At 34.4% G+C, this 24,663-nt stretch overlaps 2 protein-coding genes, 1 non-coding gene and 1 pseudogene across 3 annotated transcripts; 3 read left to right on the forward strand and 1 right to left on the reverse strand.

The window, feature by feature from the left end:
• The first annotated feature begins 2,737 nt into the window (after nucleotides 1–2,737).
• Nucleotides 2,738–11,623, forward strand: LOC123230352 (protein STICHEL-like 4). Its single transcript, XM_044656545.1, is given in 7 exon segments — nucleotides 2,738–5,120; nucleotides 5,123–6,346; nucleotides 6,984–7,203; nucleotides 7,595–8,149; nucleotides 9,869–10,520; nucleotides 10,624–10,687; nucleotides 11,306–11,623. Coding segments are annotated over 7 exon segments (3,636 nt in total). The 5' UTR covers nucleotides 2,738–4,292; the 3' UTR covers nucleotides 11,399–11,623.
• Nucleotides 11,624–15,685: 4,062 nt separating this feature from the next.
• On the forward strand, nucleotides 15,686–18,350 carry LOC123193206 (U-box domain-containing protein 17-like). The gene is made up of 2 exons (XM_044606032.1): nucleotides 15,686–15,845; nucleotides 15,992–18,350. The coding sequence occupies exon 2, from the start codon at nucleotides 16,052–16,054 to the stop codon at nucleotides 18,203–18,205; it is 2,154 nt and encodes a 717-aa protein (XP_044461967.1). The 5' UTR covers nucleotides 15,686–15,845; nucleotides 15,992–16,051; the 3' UTR covers nucleotides 18,206–18,350.
• A 2,084-nt stretch (nucleotides 18,351–20,434) lies between these two features.
• TRNAE-UUC lies at nucleotides 20,435–20,506 on the forward strand. Its single transcript has one exon. It is a non-coding gene; the product is annotated as a tRNA-Glu (tRNA).
• Nucleotides 20,507–21,175: 669 nt separating this feature from the next.
• On the reverse strand, nucleotides 21,176–23,197 carry LOC123192730 (annotated as a pseudogene).
• Nucleotides 23,198–24,663: the final 1,466 nt, after the last annotated feature.

Genomic DNA, 24,663 nt, shown 5'->3' on the forward strand with positions numbered 1-24,663 from the left:
TTATCTTTATCAATAAAAAGATATTATACCATTGTAATAGATATCATGGTTATTTGAGAGTGATAAATTTGGATATGGTTCGATAGGTTGACAGTGGCAGAGCCCCACCATAGTATATGTAATGTCTAAGTATGTGTTCCCTATTGCTTTCTATTCCCCGTATGCCAAGCAATGGGATGTTCCCTTCCAATACTTGACTATTAGTGTGAGAAAAAATTTTATACCATTTTGGTGGTACATGTTCAAGCCCCCTTTTAACACTTGGATAAATCCAATTAGTAGTGTCATTTTAATTCCATCTAATAGTATAAATTTGAATTTTTTTCCAAAAAAAATAATGTGTATGCTTTATTTTTATCAATATTTGGCAACATCAAGAAAATTTGTTTCTCTAGTTGACTTTCTTATTATGTATAGGTGTGTTTCCTATTGAATTAGGAATAGGGATAGCAACAAGGAGAGAGAGAGAGGACATTTAAATCCCTGTCTTTGCCCTTGTAAAAGATATTAATCTCCGTTCCTATCTCATTCCCATTATGGGGATAAAAAAGATTTTTATCTCCTTTTTGTAAAGAAAAATCTCTTCCTCATCTCTATCTCTATGAGAAAAAAATCATCTTTCCGTATTCTCTAAATATATTAAATAACAAAATTAATTAAAATTAAAACTAACCTACTATTTCAAATGTCACAAATATCATGTATTAATCACTTTAGTACATACAACAAAAAAATAAAAAATTTTAAAAATATAAATAATATAAAACTAAAAAACTATGTTAATATTTGAAGCAAAAATATTAATTTAAAATAGCGAGGATAGGGGTGGGGCCAAGATGAAACACATGTATCCCTATCCCTGTCCCCATCCCCGTCCCCAACCCCTTTCTTTTCTTGTTTTTATCATAGAATCATCTCCTTATTAGGATTGAGACCTAAATTTGGGTTGAAATTATCATATTTAATCAAGTATGAGTCTTCAAATCCTTGTCTATGTAAGTCAACTAATTTTCAATTTATTCTGATTTTGACCTAACCCGTTATCAACAAGATAAGATTTAAACTTAATTTAAAAATTAATTAATTTTAAATTTGATTTAAGTAGACTCAAACTCGAATACTTAGATTTGTTTGGACTAGATTTGTTTATAAAAATGAGTTAAATTTTTAACTCAAACTTAATTCATTCGAGTTCAATGTTCTTAAATCAATCCTAGTGTCTTGTGAAGTAAAACTTGAGATTTTTTTTTCTTTTTCCATGTATTATCAGTTGGTCAACATGTGATATACATTATCCAATCAAATACCATTATGATCATCTTAATGATAGTTCATCACCGTCCTTGTCCATATTTTCTTTCATGGCAGTTGATATATTTATTGAGAAATATGTATTAGGTCAGAAGACTTGTTCCCACCTAAAGTATAGTAAAAATTCAAAGTCTTATTTTATCACATTCAAAAATTCAAACACTCATCTATGACTTAAATCCTGTTAAAATTTTTAGTTAAAGTTAAGGGCAAAATTATCATTTAATAAAAAAATTTAAAAAACTAAAGTTTTATCGCATTCCCCCCACAATTAAAAAATCTAATAATTTATCACTCTAAAGTTTGAAAAATAATAATTTTTCCTCTAAGTTTTTCTCTCCTCTTCGGTGACCAATTTCTTCTAGCCATCAATCGCCTTTCCCTCCTCTTTCTCTGTCGACACTCCTCCTTCTTCCTTCCTTTGTCATTGAAGACGAAGACCGTCGTCTCTGTCTCAGACAAAAATAGAACGTCTTTTTCTGAGATGAAAACGTGCATTCTTTAAGTGAAGATGTTTTGTCTTCTTTTAAGGCAAAAATGACGGTCTCTATCTTTGACAAAAAAAGAGGGAAGAAGGAGAAGTGTTCACAAAAAAAAAAGGAAAGATTTATCAACAACCGAGAAAAAATTGATTGTTCGAGAGAATGAGAGAAAATCTTAGATAAAAAATTATCATTTTTTAAATTTTGAAGGAAAATTTAGGGGGGAATATGAGATTTTAAAATTGAAGGAAAAAATATAATAAAAGTTTAATTTTTTAAATTTTTGTTAAATAATAATTTTATTTTTTAATTTAATTAAAATTTTTAAGAAAATTTAATTTATAAATGAATTTTTAAAATTTTGAAAATTAGAAGGAGAAACATTAGGTTTCCACTCTATCTTGGGTGGGGACAAGTTTTTGGCCTGTGTATTAGAATCCAGACTGCTTGTGATTTATTTGTGTCGGAAAGGACAAGGATGGTTGGTCAGTCTGAGTATTAACGACAAGCGCAACGGTCGGATTTTACCATAAAGGACTCAATGATATAGGGTGTAGCAACGTGGCGTAGTACGGTGAGTGATGGAGTGAGAAGCACGAGATTATGACTCAACAATCAGAAGAACCAATTATGCTGACTTTGACTATGACTCTGACCGTGATACTGATAGTTCAACGGAATCATTCACCACTAATCACCGTTTCGGAAATAAACTGGGCCACACTGGATCATTATTATCAGTTGGGGTCACATCGTAATTAAAATGTTACAATAAAAAAAACTACCCAAAAGGACAAAAGTTTTATTATTTTTTAATACAACCCAAAATTTAACCACTTAACCAACATGAATGCTTTAATGCTTCATCTGACACAGAACAGGTGAATTGGAGGACTTCAACTACAGAATAAGAAACTTCATGAAGTCCAGGACATTTTTTGTTTTTAAGAATAAACGGGGAACTTCTAAGTGCCAAGACATCAACCACCGTTGCGATCTGCATCGGTCTGCACATCATGTCGATCGGCAAACCAACTCATTGATCCCCCTCGTGGCACTGGGAAACGGATGAGTTAATTCAGCATTCAGCTACTGAAGGCAGAAGAATTTGAGTCCAAAAGTGCACTGCTTTTTCCACTTTATCAATTTGATTCCAGAACTAAAACCGGTAAATCCTTTTATACAGATGTAATGTTCATGGTACCACTAAAAGAATCAAAACCCAACTACTAACAAAAGCTGAAAAAGGCCACACTTCGTAAAATCTAATTGCTTGAATTGTTTTCACTGGTTTTTACATTTGTGTTTTTTCATTTGTTGCCGTTGGGAAAGTCCAATCAGAGACTGTACCAAGAAAACTGCAAAAAATTCAACAGAAGGCACTTTTTGGTCCCCATTCAAAATCCGTAGACTTGAAAAACGGTGTCAAAAAATTTTCTCTTTTCTTACTAAAGAATCATTTTTCTGAAGAAAAATAAAAATATAAATGCAAAAAGAACCAAAATTTGCATGCTCAAACAAATGGACACATGTGTTGTGTTATCTTCTGGGGTCCTGTCTGTAAGTGTAACAGATCTCATCCCCGTTACCGAGTCCTCTCGAGATTCTCTCTGTGCACTCCACTATTTCACTATCTCTTCACAAACTCAAACAATATACAGAAAATTTTCTCTCTTTTCGCTGTGTTTTCGTTTTTGCTATGTAGTGGGCTGTCGTTTTCGTTTGAAAGCCCCAGGTGGTGAAGTGCTTGTGAAGTTGGTTGAGAAAGAAAGAGAGATCTAATTGGTTTAATGGTCCAAACTCTCACTTTGCCTTTTGGGAGTTTTGCTGTGACTACTTAACTTGAGTGAACTCATTACTCAGTCTATCCTGCTGCCTTTTTGTACTTTTTCTTTTGCTTCTCTTGTTGTCTTTCTCTTCTAGTTGTAACCACCTCATGGTTTCTTAAAACACTCCATTTGGTTAAAAGTTTTGACCTTCCAGGGCTTTTTAGCTTCAAGCTTGAAACTTTACCATCCCCTTCTTGCTGTTGCTGTTGTTACATCACTTGCAGAGATTGTCGCCATTGCTGCTGCTTTCGACACTAAGGTTTTAATTTCTTTATTCGAACACGGGTTTTAGGTATTCATGTGTTTCTCTTTAGTGATTTGTAGGAATGGGTTTTTTGTCAAATTTGAGTGGCAGATAATTTTTTGTTTTGGAGAATTTGTTGTTCTTGAAAGAAAATATGAAACTTCTTCGTGCGTTATTGATGATGCAGTTGTTTCAACCTTTTTATATCGTGGATTTTTTATTGTTTGAATTGTGAAGATGTTGTACTTTTTTTCAGTCAATCAGGGAAGTATCATTAACCAGTTGGGAAAAAATGTTTACTTTTTCATAATGATGTAATTGTGAAGTTCTGGGACGGTTGTAGAATCAAAGAAGAATGCAATCTGGTTTGATTTGTATCTATAATTTACAAGAAAATCTGTTGTTGGAAATATTTATAGTCTAATCATGACCAAGGCTGTTCGTGATAGGATTCTCAAGGATGTGAATGGTAATATTAGTGACCATCTACGCAACCACATACATTTAACCAATTGCATTCACTTGAAAAATCATATGCATAAGCAGAGCCCAATTTTGGCTGATAGGTCCCTTATGAGGGACCTTACAGTCCTTCAGAGGTCGCGGTCTCTTAGGGATCCCTCTGCCAGTCCTCCATCATGGCATTCACCTTCGGTTGTTGATTTGCTTCCTAAGAAAGGCGAGAAGGATGCCACTAAACGGGAGGGGAGAAGGTCAACTAGCATTGAGTGTTTGAGTCGGTTGTCGGGCACCTCACCTCCTTTACCAAATGTTGTTACCTCACAAGTTGCTCCTGCTGAAGTTGTTGTGCTCAATGAAGGAGTAGTGGCAGCAATTAGAGATCGTAGTAGTAAAAGTGGAAATCATGCTGGTAGAAGAGTTAGGAGAGAAGAATCTAGTCGGAAAAGTAGGACTGACTTTTTGGGTGGCAGCGAGGAGCTTCCAGAAACCCAAGATGGTAATTTTTTGGTTCAAGATGTTGTGTCAGGTAACTATGAGATTAAGGGTAGAAAGAGTAAAAAGAAGGGAAAGCAATCTCAAGATGTTCGAGTTAAGACCCTCTCTGAGCAGTTGGGTGATATCCTGATGGACAGTGATGATTTAGTATCTTCAAATGTTCAATTTCATGGTAGACGTTCTCGACTAGAGAGAACTGGTGAGGAACCAGAAGTCAGCATCCATGGTTACACCAATCAATTGAATAGGGGAAAAAGGCGTAAGTTTCGGGGGACCAGAAGAAATCGAACTGCTTCAGCTTGAGGGATATTAAAGGTCAGAGTGAAATGTCTGTGGCTTCTAATTCATTAGCTCAAGGTTCAGCACGCCCAAGGTATCGCATAGAGGAGGAAGAAGAGTATGGAGATAAAAATGTCACAAGGGCTCCTAGAAATGGGTGTGGAATTCCATGGAATTGGTCAAGAATTCATCATAGGGGTAAAACATTCCTTGACATGGCTGGAAGAAGTTTAACTTCTTGTGGTCTGTCAGACTCAAGGATGAGGAAAGGAGCTTCCCATGGAAGAGATATTCCTATGCCTGTGGCATCTGATCATTCTATCTCATCCACTAAATCAGATGCGGAGGCTCTGCCTCTGCTTGTTGAGGCATCTGGATCTCAAGAAAGCACTGAAAACCATTGGATGCATGACTATTCTGGGGAGCTAGGTATCTTTGCTGATCATTTACTGAAGAATGACATTGATTCTGACCTTGCTTCTGAAGGTACATCTGGTGACCAGCATAAGTTAGGTGCAAACCGCAATGGGAGGCACCAAAATTTGACACAAAAATACATGCCAAGAACTTTCAGAGATCTAGTGGGACAGAATTTGGTAGCACAAGCTCTTTCTAATGCCGCCATGAGAAGAAAAGTTGGGTTGCTATATGTGTTTTATGGACCTCATGGCACAGGGAAAACTTCCTGTGCTCGCATTTTTGCTCGAGCTTTGAACTGTCAGTCTCTGGAACATCCCAAACCTTGTGGCTTTTGTAACTCTTGCATTTCTCATGATATGGGTAAAAGTCGAAATATATGTGAAGTTGGTCCAGTCAGTAATTTTGACTTTGAGGGCATCCTGAATCTACTTGACAATATGGTGATCTCCAAGTTACCATCACAATATAGGATATTTGTTTTTGATGACTGCGATAGTATGTCCTCAGATTGCTGGACTGCTATATCAAAGGTCACTGATCGAGCACCTAGACGTATGGTTATTGTTTTGGTCAGTTCAAGCCTTGATGTTTTGCCTCATATAATCATATCCAGGTGCCAGAAATTTTTTTTCCCAAAGTTGAAAGATGCAGATATCATCGATACTTTACGGTGGATTGCATCCAAGGAAGATATAGAAATTGACAAGGATGCACTAAAACTTATTGCATCTAGATCAGATGGATCATTGCGGGATGCAGAGATGACCTTGGAGCAACTTAGTTTGCTTGGACAGAGAATTTCAGTTCCTCTGGTTCAAGAACTGGTGAGTTCTTTATTCTTTTGGAACCAGAATCAAAATATTTAGTTGTTTTTAAGTTCTTACTATTTATGTCGGTTATTTTATATAATCATGATTAATTGAGCTCATATGACCATCTCCATTTCTTGTTTTCTTTGTTACTAAAGACTTCTTTGTCATGATACCTTCCTTGTATTGTAATGTCTTCAATGTTCTTTATATACATAAGGTAATAGTTGTAACCTCAAAAGCAATGCTATTGAAATGTTCTCTGTAGGTAGACAGTCTGACTATTGATTCAGCAAGGTGCTGCCGAGCTATTCGTATTCTAAAGAACTTTATAATTATGCTTTATGATCAATTTTTTTTAGAAGTTGTCTCTGATATTCATTTGATGACGCTTGATTATTCTTTTAATGTGTGACTTGAGTTTTCTAGATAAGTAGTTGGTGATTCGTCGTCTTGTATGTTTTCTTGGAGGAGGTCTGATTGTTCAATTGGTAAAAATATTAATGACAATAGAACAGATTTTTTCCCATACCTGGCTGTTCATGCACCCATAAAGTCTGTGGGTTGGTAAAAATATTAATATTATTTGTTAAGTGTAATTTACTGGTGGTTTTATGCATAAATTGCTCTGAAATATGAGTTCTTTTCACAGGTTGGGCTTATCTCTGATGAAAAGTTGGTGGATCTTCTTGATTTAGCATTATCTGCAGACACAGTAAACACTGTAAAGAATCTAAGGGTGATAATGGAAACTGGTGTGGAGCCTTTCGCTTTGATGTCACAACTTGCTACTGTGATAACTGATATTCTTGCTGGTAGTTATGATTTCACAAAAGACAGGCATAGAAGGAGGTTTTTTCGGAGACAACGATGTGAGTTTAAAAATTGCTTCCTCTCAGTTCCTACAACTTCGTATAATTAGCAAATCCATCAATTCTATTTTAAGTGGTGCTAATTGTATTAGATCCTTTTAAATATGCGTATGCAGAACTGTATATTGCTTACTATGCCTGGGATTAGGTTAAGGCAGCTCCTTTGTAACAACTGCTTATCACTTACTAATATCTTTGAACAGTTTTGGTGCAGTCTGAAGTTCTTTCAGCTCTTCTACCTTGACTATGTTTAATTTATTAAGTTTCTCTGATCTTAAATTTTTTTCCTTTTGGAGTTCAAATCTTTATCATTTTCAGCTTTTAAGTTTTATCTTTTATTTTCAAGATTATTATTCATCTAGAAATGTTATAATAAATTTGTTGTTTCCAGTGTCAAAAGAAGATATGGAGAAACTGCGCCAAGCTCTAAAAACTTTGTCAGAAGCTGAGAAACAACTGAGGACGTCAAATGATAAATTAACATGGCTAACGGCTGCATTGCTTCAACTTGCTCCAGATCAGCAGTATATATTGCCGAGTTCTTCTGCAGATACTAGTTTTAATCAAAGTCCCTTCGCCCTAGATAATGCAGGTGGTAGAAATATGACCTGGAAAGGTGGTGACCCAGCTGTGACTTCTAATAAAGAGGCAGGCATGTCAATGAATGTTAGATTGGAAAATTTCCATGCTGGAAGTTCTGGTGATTTCATTAAAAATAGCATGATGAAAGGTCCTAGTCTACATAGAGAAAGACATGTTGGAGCTGGGATGGCTCCTCAACAAACATCCACTGATACAATTAGACTATGTGGCAGGCAGATTTCAGGCAAAAGCCACACTGGAATTGAAGAAACCTGGTTGGAAGTGCTTAAGAAGATTCAAAACAATGGTATAAAAGAGTTTTTGTACAGAGAAGGAAGGTTGATCTCTGTCAGTTTTGGTGCAGGTACATCCTAACGTGCATTATGCTCACTTTAAGCAATTATTTGGAAAGATTTGGAAATTTCTCGGCCTCCTATTTCTATATTGTGTGGGAGAGTCCTTAGCATTCTTAAAGCTAATTGTTTGTGGTGCTGTTTAGTGAAACCAGAATCGTATTAAACCTAAACTGAAAATCTAGTGCTTTTGAATCCCGTTGCATGTCACTGGGGTGCTTTTGAATTTGAACTTAAGGAACTCGGGATCTTGAAGGTGATTTAATACACTATTTAAGAATCGAAGAAACTTGACATTCATTTCATTCCATAAAGGCTTAAATCAAATTAAACAAAATCCTTTTATTTCCCTAATGTGTGAGGTAATCTTCTCTTGACATTTCACTCAATTTCCCCTTCCATTTTTTTTTTTTTCATTTCTTTGTCAAAAGTTAAAGAACAGTTCAACCAATGTTCTTATGTTCTTTCATGCTACACCTGAAGTTTCCAACAACTTTCAGGTCACAAAGGTAGTCTACATTTGCTCAAGTCAAATGGACAAAATTATGCATGCCTCTCCCCATATATTTTTGTACTCTCTGAATGTTAGTAAATTGGAAATTTTCTGTGATGCAATGAACTGACCACTATCACTTCCTTTGCAACCCAGAATAATATATATATTTTATTTTTCTCTTTTCGTCTATCAAGTTGAGTCTCTGTCTACTGCATGCGTGCTACCATTTTTGGAACATGCTTCACTATCAATAAAAATATCCTCCCTATAGTTTTAGTTGTGTGCCACTGCAGAAAAGCAGGCATATCTTGCTGACAACAGGTAACTGGCCTGGAAGTGGAGTATAAGATGATATGTGGAGAATTTCCGTCCCACATTTGTGATGACAACTTTATCTCCTATTACCACTCAAAACATATTGCCACACTTTGATTTTAATGCTCTCTAAATGCTATTTCGATGTTTACTAATTAGTTAGGCTGTCTCCATGCCTTTTATTATCAAGTTCTCGCTGACCACATTTTGGTTTGGTAACAGCTAGGTTGCATCCACTTTAGTAAAAGTTTGAGCTGTTGTATTGCCTTGGCTTGCTTTACACAGTTGGTTTAAAACTTTTAGCTGGTTATTGGACCCTGGCTTGCCATGGTGTAGATATTCTGAAACAGCCACAAGAACTGCTAAATAATACACTTCTGTCACCAAATTTGTATTTCAATTGTCCTCAGCGTCCAGTTACTAGAATCGTTATTCTCCTTCACTGCAACTATGCATTTCAGCATAATGTATTGCTACTCTGTTTGGAAGTTCAGCTTGTGGACTCTTTTTTTCGCGACTACATATGATTTTGTGTATTCTTACTTGACCTCTCTTGTGTTGATGTCTTAACTTGACTTCCATTGATTTTTTTGTCTGTACAGAAAGATTTCATGTGCTGAAAGTATCATAGTATGATTTTAACTGTTAATGCTATCTTTAGATCCTGCAGGCAGCCTATCCATGCTTCATTCTCCCAAACCATTACTGGAGATATGCCTTGTTAAGCATTGCCTATCATGTTTGTAGACTCCCTGAATACAACTTTTTGTTGGCATTCCCTCTAGCTTCTATACCAGAAGCTTATCTGACAATCTTATTACTCTACTTGATATTATGTTTTATAATTTTTATTTAATGCAGTTTTGCTCATTCATTGCTTGGTGTCTAATTCTTCATCTGCATTGATTGTTTCTTTCAGCTCCAACCGTACATTTGATGTTTAGTTCGCATCTCACAAAATCCAAGGCAGAAAAGTTTAAGGATCACATTTTTCTAGCATTTAAATCTGTTCTTGGTTCTCCGGTTAGAATAGAAATTAGATGTGAATCGAGGAATGACAGTGGAACAGGGTTTCATTCACCTCTTAGCTTAGCACCCAAAGATTCTCAGATGTTTACTAATGTGGAGTCTAATACGGGCAACGGATTGCCTTCAGCTGGATCTCTTGAACTTAACAAAAGAGTTACCAGAGATAGAGGTATTAATGAAGCAAGTGCCCAAGCACAGCTTTTGCATGCTGAATCTCTTGAAATGGAAAGGAGTGAAATTTTTGAAGTACCAGCTTCTCCCCGGGGAACCAAAGACAACGATCATGCTGGCAGTCGAACAGAATACAATACAAGAGGTGGAAGTACATTGATGGGAGATGCCTCGACTTCACAGAAGAAATCACCCTTGGCCTCCACCTTGGAAAGAAGGAAACATAGGGAACAAAGTCAGAGCCAGAGCCTTGTGAGAGGCAAAGTTTCCCTTGCACATGTACTTCAGCAGGCAGAAGGATGTACACTGCGAAGTGGATGGTCAAGACGTAAAGCAGTTTCTATTGCTGAAAAGCTTGAACAAGAGAATCTGTAAGTGTTTATAGTCTTTCCATAATTACCATGTTGCAAGTATTCACGAAGGCTTTAACTGTGGCACTAAATATTGTGGCTCTTATGTTTGTTAACTTTACAGGAGATTGGAGCCTAGATCAAAAAGCTTGCTTTGCTGGAAAGCAACTCAAGTAACACGTCGGAAGGTAAGTCATCTCGTTCTCAACTTTCTTTACTCACTTCTAACGGTGAATACTATTACTAGTACGAATTTTGGCAAACTTGAGATTGAACTCATCTTGGCAAAATGTGACCTTGACAACCTAGTACTTGTTTTGCAACATATAACCTACTTAGGGCTGCAATTGAGCCTACCTCAGGCCCAACAATTCTTGGCTTGGCTCAAATACAGTCCTAGACCTAGTACTCATTTTTGCTACATATGACCTAATACTCATTTTGCTAAATGTTTTCATTATCCATCAATATGTGGTGCTTCGCTTTTTAATCTAAAGCAATAGAGTATCAATAAAACTTCAATTTCTGGAAGCAGAATTAGAGGCATATTAATTTATGAAGATTTCTTGTTAATCCAGTATTAGGCAAGCTAGTTGGAGAGGGAGAGAAAACAAATTTATGGATGCTTAACTGATAATGGTGCATTAAACAAATATATAGGTGATTATCTGTATTAACTTTATACAGCTCTGGTTATTTCGTAGGGAACCAGAAGCACTGCATATCATATATTATGTACTGCTGTGAGTTGTTTCATGTTCATTACGGGTACATATTTATTGAAGTATATTTGTATGCATCTGCAGCTTTCCCGTTTGAAAACTAGAACGCGAAAGCCACATTCATTGCTGAAGCTTGTCTCCTGTGGAAAATGTCTCTCTTCTAAATCTCCAAGGTAGGGCAAGGTAAAAATTTTGGGATGGTTTCAGCGGTTCCGTGTGTGAGTTATTGATATTATTCCTGTAATTAGCCATTTTATTGCCGTTTATTAGGTCAGTTCAGTTCTATCTACCAATCCTTGAATAAAATGTAGTTATTTCAGATGAGAAAATTTAGGAAAGAAAATCTTGTAGTGCATTTTCTTTTAATGAATTTTCATATGGGTTACCCCTCATCCCTCTAAATTATTCTGTTTTAGGATGCTTGTGATTTCAACATTTCCAAGGCTCGAATCAAATGCACCCCTAGTTTGGGGGAATTTCTTATGAGATTAATATCAATATTAGAGTCCTTTATATCAAATTCAAGCTTTCAAATCAAGTGATTATTGAAAGTTACCAATGGAGTTGTAGAAATGAAAAGCAAGAAAAATGAGAAAGAAAACAAGAATCTGGGCAAAGTAAATGCAGCATTGAAGTTGTTTTCTCATTAAACCCTCGTTTACTCCAAGAAAAAACCTCTCATAACTGTTATGTATGAACCCATGAGTCAAAAGCTAGACATTCAATCATTTTTTCCATTAAAATCATCAGTCAGATTTTCATACTCTGGACCTGGTCAGCTTGTTTGGGTTCCAGGAAAGCCAAACTTTTCTGTACACTTTGCAGAAAGACAAACTTTTTCATTTTTCATTTATTTAGAAACAAGAAGTCTATCAAAAGCAATTTCTGTATACAACTTGATGGTGGATTATGGAATGTTCAGACGCAGCTTTCACTTATTGAAAATAATATGAACGTGTGGACAATACGATACAAGCTTGTGCCCTGTCTAATTTCAATATGAATGGAAGACATTTGAAAAGTTGCTCTTTTATCTTCTTGGTTGGGGGTTGGTCAGGTTTTGGACTGTATTGTATTTACACTAAACTTGAAGGAGGTATTTGTAATTCAAAATTATAATTTGAATCGAATCAGATTTATCATTAAACTCAATTTATGAGAGTGCTTATAGTTAGAGTATTATTCTCATAATTAAATCAATCATATTAAATAAGATAAAATTTAAATTTAATGATCGATTTTATAATTATTAAATCAGATAAATTAATAATTTAATTTTAATATATTATCAAAAGAAATTTCAATTGATATTTCTTATACGTAACTTTAAGATAAGAATACGAAGTCTTGATAAAAATAATTATGAGTTGGCACCTGATCAGAAAGAGCTAAAATACAATCAATTGGGAATTGTTAGTATTTAATACAAAGTGTTTAAAATGGGGAATCCTATGATGTTAATCATATCTTGATAGACTAATCCTGATTTAGAAGTTATTATTTCTGAGCAAAGGACACGTGGCGGTAGCCACTTGTGTTGCTTTGCAACCAGAAACCATACAATACAATACACGTTCCGCACTCACGCACACGTAAACGCGAAACAGCCGGCACTTATGACCCCTCACTCTCTATTCTCCAATAGAAATTCCCCACGTCATACCACTAAGGTAAGGTTTTGATTTTTACCACACCACAGACAAACCGGCCGAGCTTTCTTTGGTCATACCGTCCATTCTACCCTATGTCTGCCCTTGCTTTTCTTTGACTTTTCTAATCAGTTGACTTCTTTCTTCGTGGCGCGACTACGGCCACAGCTGTACTTGTCTTAGGCGTGTAATTCAAGGTTGACTTCCATAACCATCTAATCACCTACCGACACGTACACAAATTATAGATACTATTGTGCATAATTACTATTTATCACACTGAATAACTATTCATCATAAATTTCGGAATTAGACATTTTCAACAAAACATATGATTTTTTGATATATTTATATAATCTATAAAATGTTTGTTGAAATTGTTTAAATGCATTAAAAATATATTATTTTAATTATTTTCATATTTAAAAATTAAAAAAAAAAATCAAATAATTGGTTTTAAAATATATATAAAATTGAAGATGGACTATTGTTGGCTTTACCAAATACCAAGCAAAGCCAAACTGACAAAGACATCAAGCAGAAGCTTTGAACAACCTTTCTGTTCCGCCCATACTTAACTCATTTCACTAATCTCCATTAAATTATTTATAATCCCACTTAATTCGCCTAATTAAATTAAAGACTAATTGAGAGATTTGGACTGACCAAAATTTACGTAATTTAAGAAATTAATTAATTGTTAAATTTTAGGTAATCAAAAACAAACAAGAACAACCAAACGCAACTTCCAATTTCAATTAATATATAAATTTGGTCAAATCTTTAATCATTAGCCACGGTAACACAGACAAAAACTAAATTAATATATAAATTTTATTTTTTATTATTATTTGAAAATGAGAGGTAATTCCCCCAAATATAATATTTTGCCTTTATATTTATTTACACTATTTAAACATATTTTTGAGAGTTTATTTTATTTACTTATGAGATTATTTAATATGAAATATATTCATTGTTGACAAATATTAAATTGAAAATTATATTTTAGATAAATTTATTTTGTTGATGATGGCTATATTTTGAAATATTTTTTAAGAATAAAAATCAAACACCAAAAAGAAGAGGCTGCAATAATTGAGTGTAGAAGCTTTTAAATTTCAAAAACGTTGCCTTCAGTCGAAGCTTTAAAAAAAGAGTTGCCAGGCCGGGCCTTGAGTGCGTTTTTGTTAGTACGAATTGGTACAAATTGAACCAAATTTAAATATTTTTAATTTTGTTTGATTTAAATTTAGTTTGAATTTGTTAAATTAAAGTTAAAAGATGATTCAAATTTAAATTATTTGATTTAAATAAAAATAATTTAATTTAATTTAATTTATGATTTAGATTAATAATTATTAATAAAATAATATTATTTTAATAATTAATTAATATAATTTAACCTAATTTATAAATTAAGTTGCATCTTTAAATTAAACTTTATCATGAATGATCTCGGTTGGGGTGTAAACGTAATTTTGATAAGTATCTCAAAAAAAATAACAATAAAAGATAATAAATAGGCGCGGCCCACACTAAATGGCCTCTGAAATTCCACCGGCGCGCCTGAAACCAAGAGTCACGTGGGTCCACCACCTTTGTTTTAGTCAACGCTTCCAACCAAATCTAGTTTTTTTTTTTACTTTTTCTTACTTTTAATTTTTTAAAAAGTAAATAAATCTTACTCAACAGTAAAGGTAAAACTTCACCAAATAAATGTCACTATTTTTGAGGAAAGCTTTTTTATATTATACACGTATGAACTTGTATTTATTATTTTATATATTTTTTCAATAATAAGAAAGTTGTTAATATTTTTTTGAATGTATAATTATAAAGAAAAGGCCTATAATTATATATATTATAATAAACTTCTCCATGACCCGGAACCTAATCCAATAATTTGAAAATTTCTAGACGTCAATTTTGAAATTCGCTTTTAAATAAATTAAATATTTTAATTAATTTCCTCATACGGCAAAAAAAAATATTAAATTAATTAATAAAAATAACGATAGATTCAATCAATTTTACTAAGAGCTCTCTCTCACAAATTTGAATTACGGATACAATATTAGTTAAAATTAATTTAAATATTTGTGTTTGAATTAATTTAAATTAAATTATTTTTATTATTATTTGAATTTTAATTAATCAAATATTTAAATTAACTGAAATTCGACCCTAGATAAGAAGTTATGATCACTTAGTAAAGTTGTTATAATAATTATGAGAGTTGAATCACTTATTCTGTATCAAAATATACATCTTAACAAAATAATAAAAAATTTAATTGTTATATTATAATATTAAAAAATATCATAAATAATTTTTAAAATTATTAAAATTCTCAAATAGCCTATTATCACATAATCAAATATCTAAAAATTGTACCCATCAATATATCATACCATATTACAATAAAAATATATAACATAATGTAGATTGTGTAACTTTAAATTAAAAATAAATTAATATTTAACCATATAATAATACATAATTTATATATATATATATATATATACTAAAAAAATATATCGAATATTTTCAATATACCTGAAATTTAATAAGTATTGTCTATGTAATACACTAATAACCATGAAAATACTTAACCAAATAATTAAAAAAAAAATGATAATAATATTATCGAGGGGAAAAATTCTTCTAAGGTTGCTGTGACTGTAAATGTAAAAGAGTGAATATCGATGAAGAGTTGTTGAAGAGTAAGAAGAAGAAGGCAATTGGAGAAGAATCTGGATGATTAAGCATCAAAAACCATACAAGTCGTTTTCAAAAAAACAAACTTCAACTCCCTTGAATTGAAATTCATAAAAGCCTTGGAAATTTACTCTGTTCTTCCTTTCCTTTAACAAACGCGCATACGGCACACAATCTGAGTTCACTTTTAAACCTATCTTATTTATTTATGCCATTTTCTTCTTATGAACATCAAATTCAAACCCAGAACAAGAGTGAGAGATTTTTCTTAGTCTTGTTCTATTTTTTTTTGTCATTCGGTTTCACCATTTTTTTTTTCATTGTTTTATTATTATTCTTTGGTTTGGTTTGGTTTTGTTTTGTTTTCTGTACTGACTTTGAGTTATCTTCATTGTTTTAGATCGAGTTGCGTTAAAATCTTCGATTTTTTTGGGTAGAGTTATTTATTTCTGGATAATCTATGGCTACAGCGGCAATATTTTCGTCCCTTCGGAGACGGAGATCACCTTCTTTGCAGGCATTCCTGGCCCCGGTTGACTTAACTGATGTGGCTCTTATACAGACCCTTGTAAATATTTCATCTGAGCTTGTTTCCTGCTTTTCCAACAAGTCTTTCTTCTTTCAGAGGAAGAATTTTCGTTCTTTGATTCGGAAGATCGAGGTTTTTCTTGTGTTATTAGAGTGTTTAAGAGATTCGGGTAATGTTCTTCCTTCAACGGCCATGTTGTGTTTCAAGGAGCTCTATTTGGTTCTTTACAGGTGCAAAATATTGCTTGATTATTGTGGACAGTCCAGTAAGTTATGGCTTTTGATTCAAAATCATTCTATTTCGGGGCATTTTCATGATTTGAATCAAGAAATATCGACCCTTTTGGATGTTTTTCCTGTTAATGATGTTGACTTGAGCGAGGACGTTAGGGAGCAGGTTGACCTTATAAAGACACATGCTAGGAGGGCTAAATTGTATATAGATGAAAAGGATGATTCATTGAGGGTTAAATTCTTTTATTTTCTTGATGAGTTTGAGAATGGGAAGGTACCAAATCATGTGGAGTTGCGATCGTTCTTTGTGGATAATTTGGAGATTAAAGACGCTAAGAGTTGTAGAACTGAAATTGAGTTTTTAGAGGAGCAAATTTCTAACCATGAGGGAGATGTGGAGCCAACAGCTGCTGTCCTTAATGGGTTTGTTGCGGTGACACGATATTGCAGGTTTTTGCTATTCGGGTTCGAGGAAGATGAGGTGAGATTGAGAATTGGCAATCAGAAGAAGCCAATAAAAGGGTTGATTTCTCAAGAGATTGCAGATACCTTTTTATCAGTACCAGTACTGAAGGACTTCTGCTGCCCAATATCGTTGGATTTGATGCATGATCCAGTGATAATTTCAACTGGACAGACTTATGATAGAAGTTCAATTACCCGATGGTTGGAGGAAGGGCATTGTTCTTGTCCAAAGACGGGGCAAATGCTTGTCCATACCCGCCTTATTCCTAATCGAGCTTTGAGGAATTTAATTGTGCAGTGGTGTGTGGCTCATGGAATTCCATATGACCCTCCAGAGGCTACAGATACCTCTGCAGATTTTTTTGCTGCGGCTTTGCCTAGTAAAGCTGCAATTGAAGCCAACAAAGCCACGGCAGAGCTTCTCATTGAACAGCTAGCTTATGGGTTGCAGGCTGCAAAGACTATGGCTGCACGGGAGATACGCTTATTAGCAAAGACAGGAAAAGAAAACCGTGCTTTTATAGCACAAGCTGGTGCAATCCCCCATCTCCACAAGCTACTTTCATCTCATGACCCTGTTGCACAAGAGAATTCAGTTACTGCAATGCTTAATCTATCAATTTATGACAAGAACAAAAGTCGTATCATGGATGAGGAAGGGTGTTTGGCATCTATTGTTGAAGTTCTGAGGTTTGGGCTCACAACAGAAGCTAGGGAAAATGCTGCAGCAACATTGTTTAGCCTCTCTGCCGTCCATGACTATAAGAAGATAATAGCTGATGAGAGTGGGGCAGCTGAGGCCTTGGCCCGGTTGTTGAGAGTTGGAACCCCTAGAGGGAAGAAGGATGCTGTTACTGCTTTATTTAATCTATCTACGCACACAGATAACTGTCTGAGAATGATAGAGGCTGGGGCTGTCGCAGCACTAGTCGAAGCATTGGGAACTGAAGGGGTTGCAGAGGAAGCAGCAGGTGCATTGGCCTTAATTGTTAGGCAGCAAATTGGGGCTGCAGCTGTGGAGAAAGAGGAAATGGCTGTGGCAGGGTTGATTGGAATGATGAGGTGTGGGACACCAAGGGGGAAAGAGAATGCAGTTGCAGCATTACTCGAATTGTGCAGGAGTGGTGGGGCAGCCACAACCGAGAGAGTTCTTAAGGCACCAGCATTGGCTGGTTTGCTTCAGACTCTGTTGTTTACTGGTACAAAGCGGGCAAGAAGAAAGGCAGCATCCCTTGCTAGAGTTTTTCAAAGGTGTGAAAATGCTGCTTTGCATTTCAGTGGACTGGGTGTCAGTTATGCATTTTCAGGCAATTCAGCTGCAAGTAGGGATTCAAGTTTCACTGGTGATGTCTCCGTACCTATGTCTATGTCTGTGCCTGTTTTGTAATAGTAAACAGCCACTCTTGTGGTGTTGTCTTCCCTACTTATATATGTTCACATTTTTGTTGGTAATAGTTACAAATTCTTTCACTGAAATTTCAGGTTATGATAAAAATTAAAGTTATAGCAATACCATACTTGTTTTGAATGAATGACAAATGTTCTAGAGCCCTTTCAAATTTTAACAAGTAATGCTTATTGATTTAGAAACTTAATATTAAAGGACTCAACATAAATGTCAGCAGTTTACAGATGCTCAAGAAACAGGCTCTTTTTCAGATTGTTCTTCTACTTTGTTCAGTAGTTTTGTGAATTAAATATACTTGAGAAAGATCCAAATATTGATTATATGACTGCATATTTAGCTTCTGGCTGGCCCTAAGGCTAATTGTATGACGTTATATGGCTGAACTGATTGGTCTTGTACTATCTTGCATATTTCCTCATTCAGTGAGAGTCCTAAAAAGATGCTGAGGATCTTGTTATGATCTGAATGGCATAATTTACTTGTATTAACCCTTCACATGTGATGAAAGAGTGCATATAGGAATCTAGATGGTAAAAAAAGAGGGCTTAGATCCTCTTAATGTTAAAAAAAATCACAAGAATAAGGCATATTTCTGCTGAGAATTGCTTTATGGAGATTCTAAGGAAAGGCTAGAATAAATTTCAATAATGGGAAGCTTACTGGCGATCAACCTAGTGGTTGTCATTTTCAGTAATCCTATTTAGAAACCAAGTTTTGTTCTATCACCGATTCTAGAGGATCCTGAGACGATGTCAATCTCTCTGGCCTACTAAACTCCAATGGCTGGTGCATGCCAGACCTGCATCAACTTGCTGAAGTTGCATCAAAAAGTTGCAGTAGTAAAGGATATGGTCAACATGATAATGAAGTACATACTTTATGCTTTTTAGTGAATTGAACTCAATTCTAATGGCCCAGGCATATTGTGATTCGTCTATATAAATACATATAAACAGAGCTTTGTGAGTTTAAGATGCCCATTTGAGTCCACTCTTTGGGGAAATATGACATTGAGAAGAATCTTGTTGCAATTGAGAGTTCCGAAAATGGTTGGATGTGGTGGGGCAAAAGCATTCACCATCAGCCATGTGATTTAAAGGATTAAGATTGAATGGCAGACAGACAAAGTGGGATCACAAGCAGGCCGTTTAGTTGGGAAATAATTGGAGATAACCACAAAGATAGAAATGTGATGGTAGTGGTGGTGGTGAGAGTGGTAGTTGAACCCTATTTAACAAAGTATGACCATCAAATTGATAAACTCCGAAGAGATTAGTTTAACAATAACAACCTATTATTAATGTTTTTTACTCTAATACAGACATATCAAAAGGTGTTAATATGTGTACTAAAGTTTATTTGTGAGAGTTTGAAGTCAAATTTAAGTCTTTTAATTCTATACTTGAGATTTCGTATTTTTGTCAGTTATTTTACCGTGGTAAGTAGCTTGATACATATTTGGAATATAGGGTTTGATAAAATGGTCTGAAGAAAGTTCCTAAATGGGGTTGGTGGTAGTCAATCTCAATTGCCCTAGTCACAAGTTTGAAGTTAGTAATATGTCACATGACAATGCAATTGTGGCTTCCCTATTGCCTCTCTACCTGTTCTTGAGGGATTTGGTTATAGACTAGTCATCAACTTCAGGGCAAAACAAAACAAAACTAGGTAGATGATATTTGTGACTATTATCTTTTAATCGGTTGTGCACTTCTGAAGATTAACTATTCTTTTCTTTCAATTTTAAACTTTGAAGATTGTTTGATCATAAATGAGATATTTGATTTTGTATTGTACATACTATGTGTTATATATATGAATAGATTTAAGTCGATTCGATTCGGTTCGAACAAATCAAACTTGAGTTAAAATTTTTTCTCAATAATTTGGTTAATTTATCTTTCCGATGATTTTCTTTAATAATACTATTTATCTTATTAACATCTTTTTAATGATATTATACATCAATTTAAATAATTTTAAGCTTGAGCTAAAATCCTAGAATCAGCCCAACTCAAATTTAACACTTACATGTTTATCTCACTAAAAAATTATTTCTATAAAATATCGTTAGTATCATTGCAAATTACAGAATGGAGTGGTTTTATCTATAATTGGCACAGCTGGGTATAAATAAACAAGCAGAGCAATTTATGATTTAAGCTAAAATAAATTTATAAAATATTCTTGAGAAAACTTAACAAATGATCCGTTGTCGTCCAGCGGTTAGGATATCTGGCTTTCACCCAGGAGACCCGGGTTCGATTCCCGGCAACGGAAATTTTTCATTTTTTTAAATTTATTTTTTCTGTTTTAAAATATTACTTTTTCAATATTTTATTAAATTTATATTTTAAGATTTTTTTTTTTTCTAAAATAAACTTGATAACTTGAAGACAATATAAAGTTTTCCCTAAAAAATTTATAATGTGAAGATAATTTTTTTTCTTTTGATTAAGGGAATTCATTCTACTTTTTCTTTAAAAAAAATTCATAATTTGTGATCACCATGCACCCCAACCGAGCAGAATGTTTAAAAATACCATACAATAGTAAAGAGGGGTGAATTGAGAGTGAGTACAAGAGTGAGAGTGTGTATATATATAAATTTAGTTAGTTCGGATCAAATTTAAAATTAAATTATTTTCAAATTAAATTCAAAACTCAATTCGTCAATATCAAACTGATTTTGAATTGGTTCTTTTGTGGTCTTTGAATTAACTCTTTTGTAATTAATAGAGATGCTTGGTATATGAACCCTTAACAGCATTGCTTATGAATGTGTTGTTTATGGAGATGCCTTGTATATTTTGTTAAATTTGTACAAGTTCAATTACGTGCATCTTTTATGGTTCATTATGGAGATTCAGCCTGCAAATTTTTGCAGCAGAAAATTCTGATTGAGAAATTTTCTTGATATGTTGAAAAGAATGGCAGAAATCCTTCGGATTGAAGCTGAAGAAACTCACTTTACAATTAATTCATATTTTGATTTGCACCTAATCTCTCTCTCTCTTTCTGTATCATTGCATATTCATTGATTTGATACAAGGATATCGAAGTCACTGAACAGTCCGCTCAGCAACTTGATCCGGGTCTTTGAAAATTTCAGTTCCTAAATCAATAGACCTCCATTGCCTTCTAGCTGGAGGAGTACTAGGATCCTGATAAAAATATAAGGACCGAGACAATCTTCCTACATCAAGTTCCCAAGTCCTTGGATCACCAATCCAACCTTCTCCTTGCCTGGTAGGATAGCCATAAACACCCGAACGGGATGCGGCAAAATTTGCAATATTTCCTGAGGCTGAGGATTGTTGTATGGATCACATAAAGTGTTAGGCATTTTAGGATACTCTGCATTTCCAGGGGAGCAATACAAGTGATAAGCAGCTAAGGGAAGCAGGCAGTGCGGTTGCGATGTACGCGTGTTCCATCAGGGAAAGTATGGCACGGTGGACATATGCTAAGATGGTCAGGATGGCACCATGAAGTTGTGTTGGGATTTACGATCATTTCACTGTATCTAGTAACATCTGATGTTACATTGCCATCACAAGGTTGTCCATTGTTCTTCCAACAACTGCCAATGTCCATTAGGTAGAATTGGCTGCTAGGACCTCCACTTTTGATCACATTTATAGTGAACCTTACTTTAAAGTTTGGTGATTCTGGAATCTGCAAAATACATCTGGGATTTTACTGATTGTTCAACAACCTAAATTGCTTGTTCGAAAAGTTACAAATTTGAAGAAAATTCTTCTATAAAGCGAAATTGAAGTGAAAATAACTTACCATCTTAGACATACCCTTGGTGGGATAACGGTAGCCACCAGAGAGCTCCTTCGTGGCATCTGACCTGAAGTAAAGCATCAACCATGGATACTTTGTTGAAGTCCTCAAGACATGATGAAAAACCCAACTTCCTTTTCCGACTTCCTTCTCCCAATCCACAGAATGGTAAGAAATGTTACCCACTAATCCTTTACTCAAATCATTATTCAAATCCCATGAGCCATAAAACCGTCCATTAAGAGTAGTCCTATTTGGTCCTTATAATGTGGTGTAGTCATGATATATCAATGGTTGATTCATGCACCTTTTCTAAAGCAAGGGAACCCTTTATCAAGGCCAAATGGCCCAACTTTATACCCATTTTTAGGACACTTGGCTGCAGTAGTGTCCATGTTACCACTCTTGAGCATGATCGTCCAGAATTGCCAAGGAATTGGGTTGTCTTTAACTTCACATTTGGATCCCAAATAGAGTTCCTTCTCTGCAGCATAGAGGTCTGCATTGAATAAGGCATCTGGTTGCAATCCAAGAAAAGGGTCTCCAATTCCTAGCTTGTTGTCTGCCTCTGTCACCCTGTGGACCAATATGAAGGGCAGCATGTTGCAAATGGAACAGTTTTTTTCTACACATAAATTAATTGCCAAACATAAGGATAAAATGTAAAGAATGACTATTTGTTCTACATTGCAGAAGAAAAATTGCAGCAAGTCTGGTAATTAATCAATTAAAAAGTGGGAACTTACCATTTGACTGTGGAGAAGCCTTGTTTATGTCAAAGCAATCCGCAGCTCTTGGACTTCCCATATGAGGAACTTCTTCTCCTACCTCATTGCATTGATTCCATGACTCAATGGCTAATCTTAGGCTATCCCTTCTCATTCCTGGATCGCCTACGGCTGATATATACTCAGTTTCAGCACTTGCATGCCAACCATTGCAAAGAAAAACCAGAACTAGATATACAGCAAAAGAAATGCTCCATGGTTTTCTGAGTTTAGCCATTGATGATATTTCAAGCTAAGTTGAGATGAAGAACATTTTTATAACAAAGTTTTTGTGCTTTTTATGTATGAAACAATCAATAAATAATGAGACTTATTTAATTAAAACTTTGTGGAGTTTGCTTTAAAATTTTTTGTTCCTACTTTTGAAAGGCATAGCACTTACTCTTATCTTAAATGCCTTTCTCATACTGATTGTTAGGTGTAAGTAAAGCTGTGCAGCACTAATATATCATTACTTTTTCCTAATTTTGCCATTTGTTGGGTGCAAATTCTGTATTTAGAAGGTAGTTTGATGCTTGAGCATTTGTTAGTCCTTGACTTTCCTACCAGAAAAGAAAAGGGCTAGCCCATCTCTTTCAGAAGTTCAACTTTTCCACAAGGGAATTTACTGCTTCCACATAATAAGAGATAATATTGGCCAAACAATGTATTGAATGGATTTGAAAATGAAGCATTATCTACACTTTTGGTAGTCCATAAGTTTTTCAAGAAGGGAAGTTAATAAGATCTTCATAACTCATACTTTATTCTTACTGCTAATGGCTTGAACATACTATTAAAGTCCAATTTAATAAATTTATGGCTCTTTAATTTCTAAGTGTTAGGTGAACTGCAGTCAAATCAAGCACTATAGTTAATTCCTTATGGGTGCAATGCAATTTCTAAATCATAGAGGGCGGTTTGATGCTTAAGCTTTTTTGTTGATCTTGACTTTCCTACCAGAAAGAACAATGACAAACCCGGTTATCTTTACAGAAATCTTTGATTTCTGCTATCTAACTTTTACCATCTCTGTTTTTACTGGCTTAATTTCAATAATGTTCTTGATTACAATAATATTTCTTTTTATTGCTAAGCATATAAAATGCATATTCTGATTTGAACTAAAAATTGAAGAAAACAGTACAGGAGCGGTTAGGATGAAAGACTTGACATTTGTGAGCCTCAGGATTAAGATATAATGGTTTTCTTTTAACCATAGTGATACTTCCATTATTCATGAAGTTAGAGCAAAGTTAGGATTCTGTACTTGAGGTGTAAACCATCCTAGGAGGCTGATTCCAGAACCATTACTGAAGTATTTTTCACCCAAAATATGTTTACTTAATTGAGATAATTCAAGATTTTAAAAGTCAAATCATAAGAAAAACTAAAGAGTTAACTGGGTTTTCTTCTTATATTCTGTTCATGAATTAGCCTTTCTCTTTTGTTTTGGCTCTTGCTATCGCCATTGTAAAATTAGCCAATATGTATATTCAGACGAAGAAGTGCCTGTAATAAAATGAGAAACTTTCCAATTTGTAAAATTTAGACTTTAAAAGATTCATATATATATATATATATATATATATATATATATATATATATATGAATGAAGAACCCCACCCGAATTGGACGGTCCCTTTAGGACGAAATTAATCACACTGAGTAAGTTAAACTATGAATTTAATGACTGATTCCATAACCATTGAATTGAATAAATTAAGAATTTCATTTTGGTATGTTATAAAAAAATACTTGAACTCATGCCTAACTTTTAAAGATAATTGTTATCAAGCCTACGTAGATATTTTTCAAATGAGAAATGACTTACCGAAAAATGTAAAAATGCAAGTTGTTTGTGTGTTGTTACATCAG

The sequence above is a fragment of the Mangifera indica genome, chromosome 12 (assembly GCF_011075055.1).
Source record: "Mangifera indica cultivar Alphonso chromosome 12, CATAS_Mindica_2.1, whole genome shotgun sequence".
Classification (NCBI taxonomy): domain Eukaryota; kingdom Viridiplantae; phylum Streptophyta; class Magnoliopsida; order Sapindales; family Anacardiaceae; genus Mangifera; species Mangifera indica.

Coding starts and splice junctions, on each gene's coding strand:
- LOC123193206 (XM_044606032.1), top strand. CDS start 16,052: ATGGCTACAGCGGCAATATTTTCGTCCCTTCGGAGACGGAGATCACCT.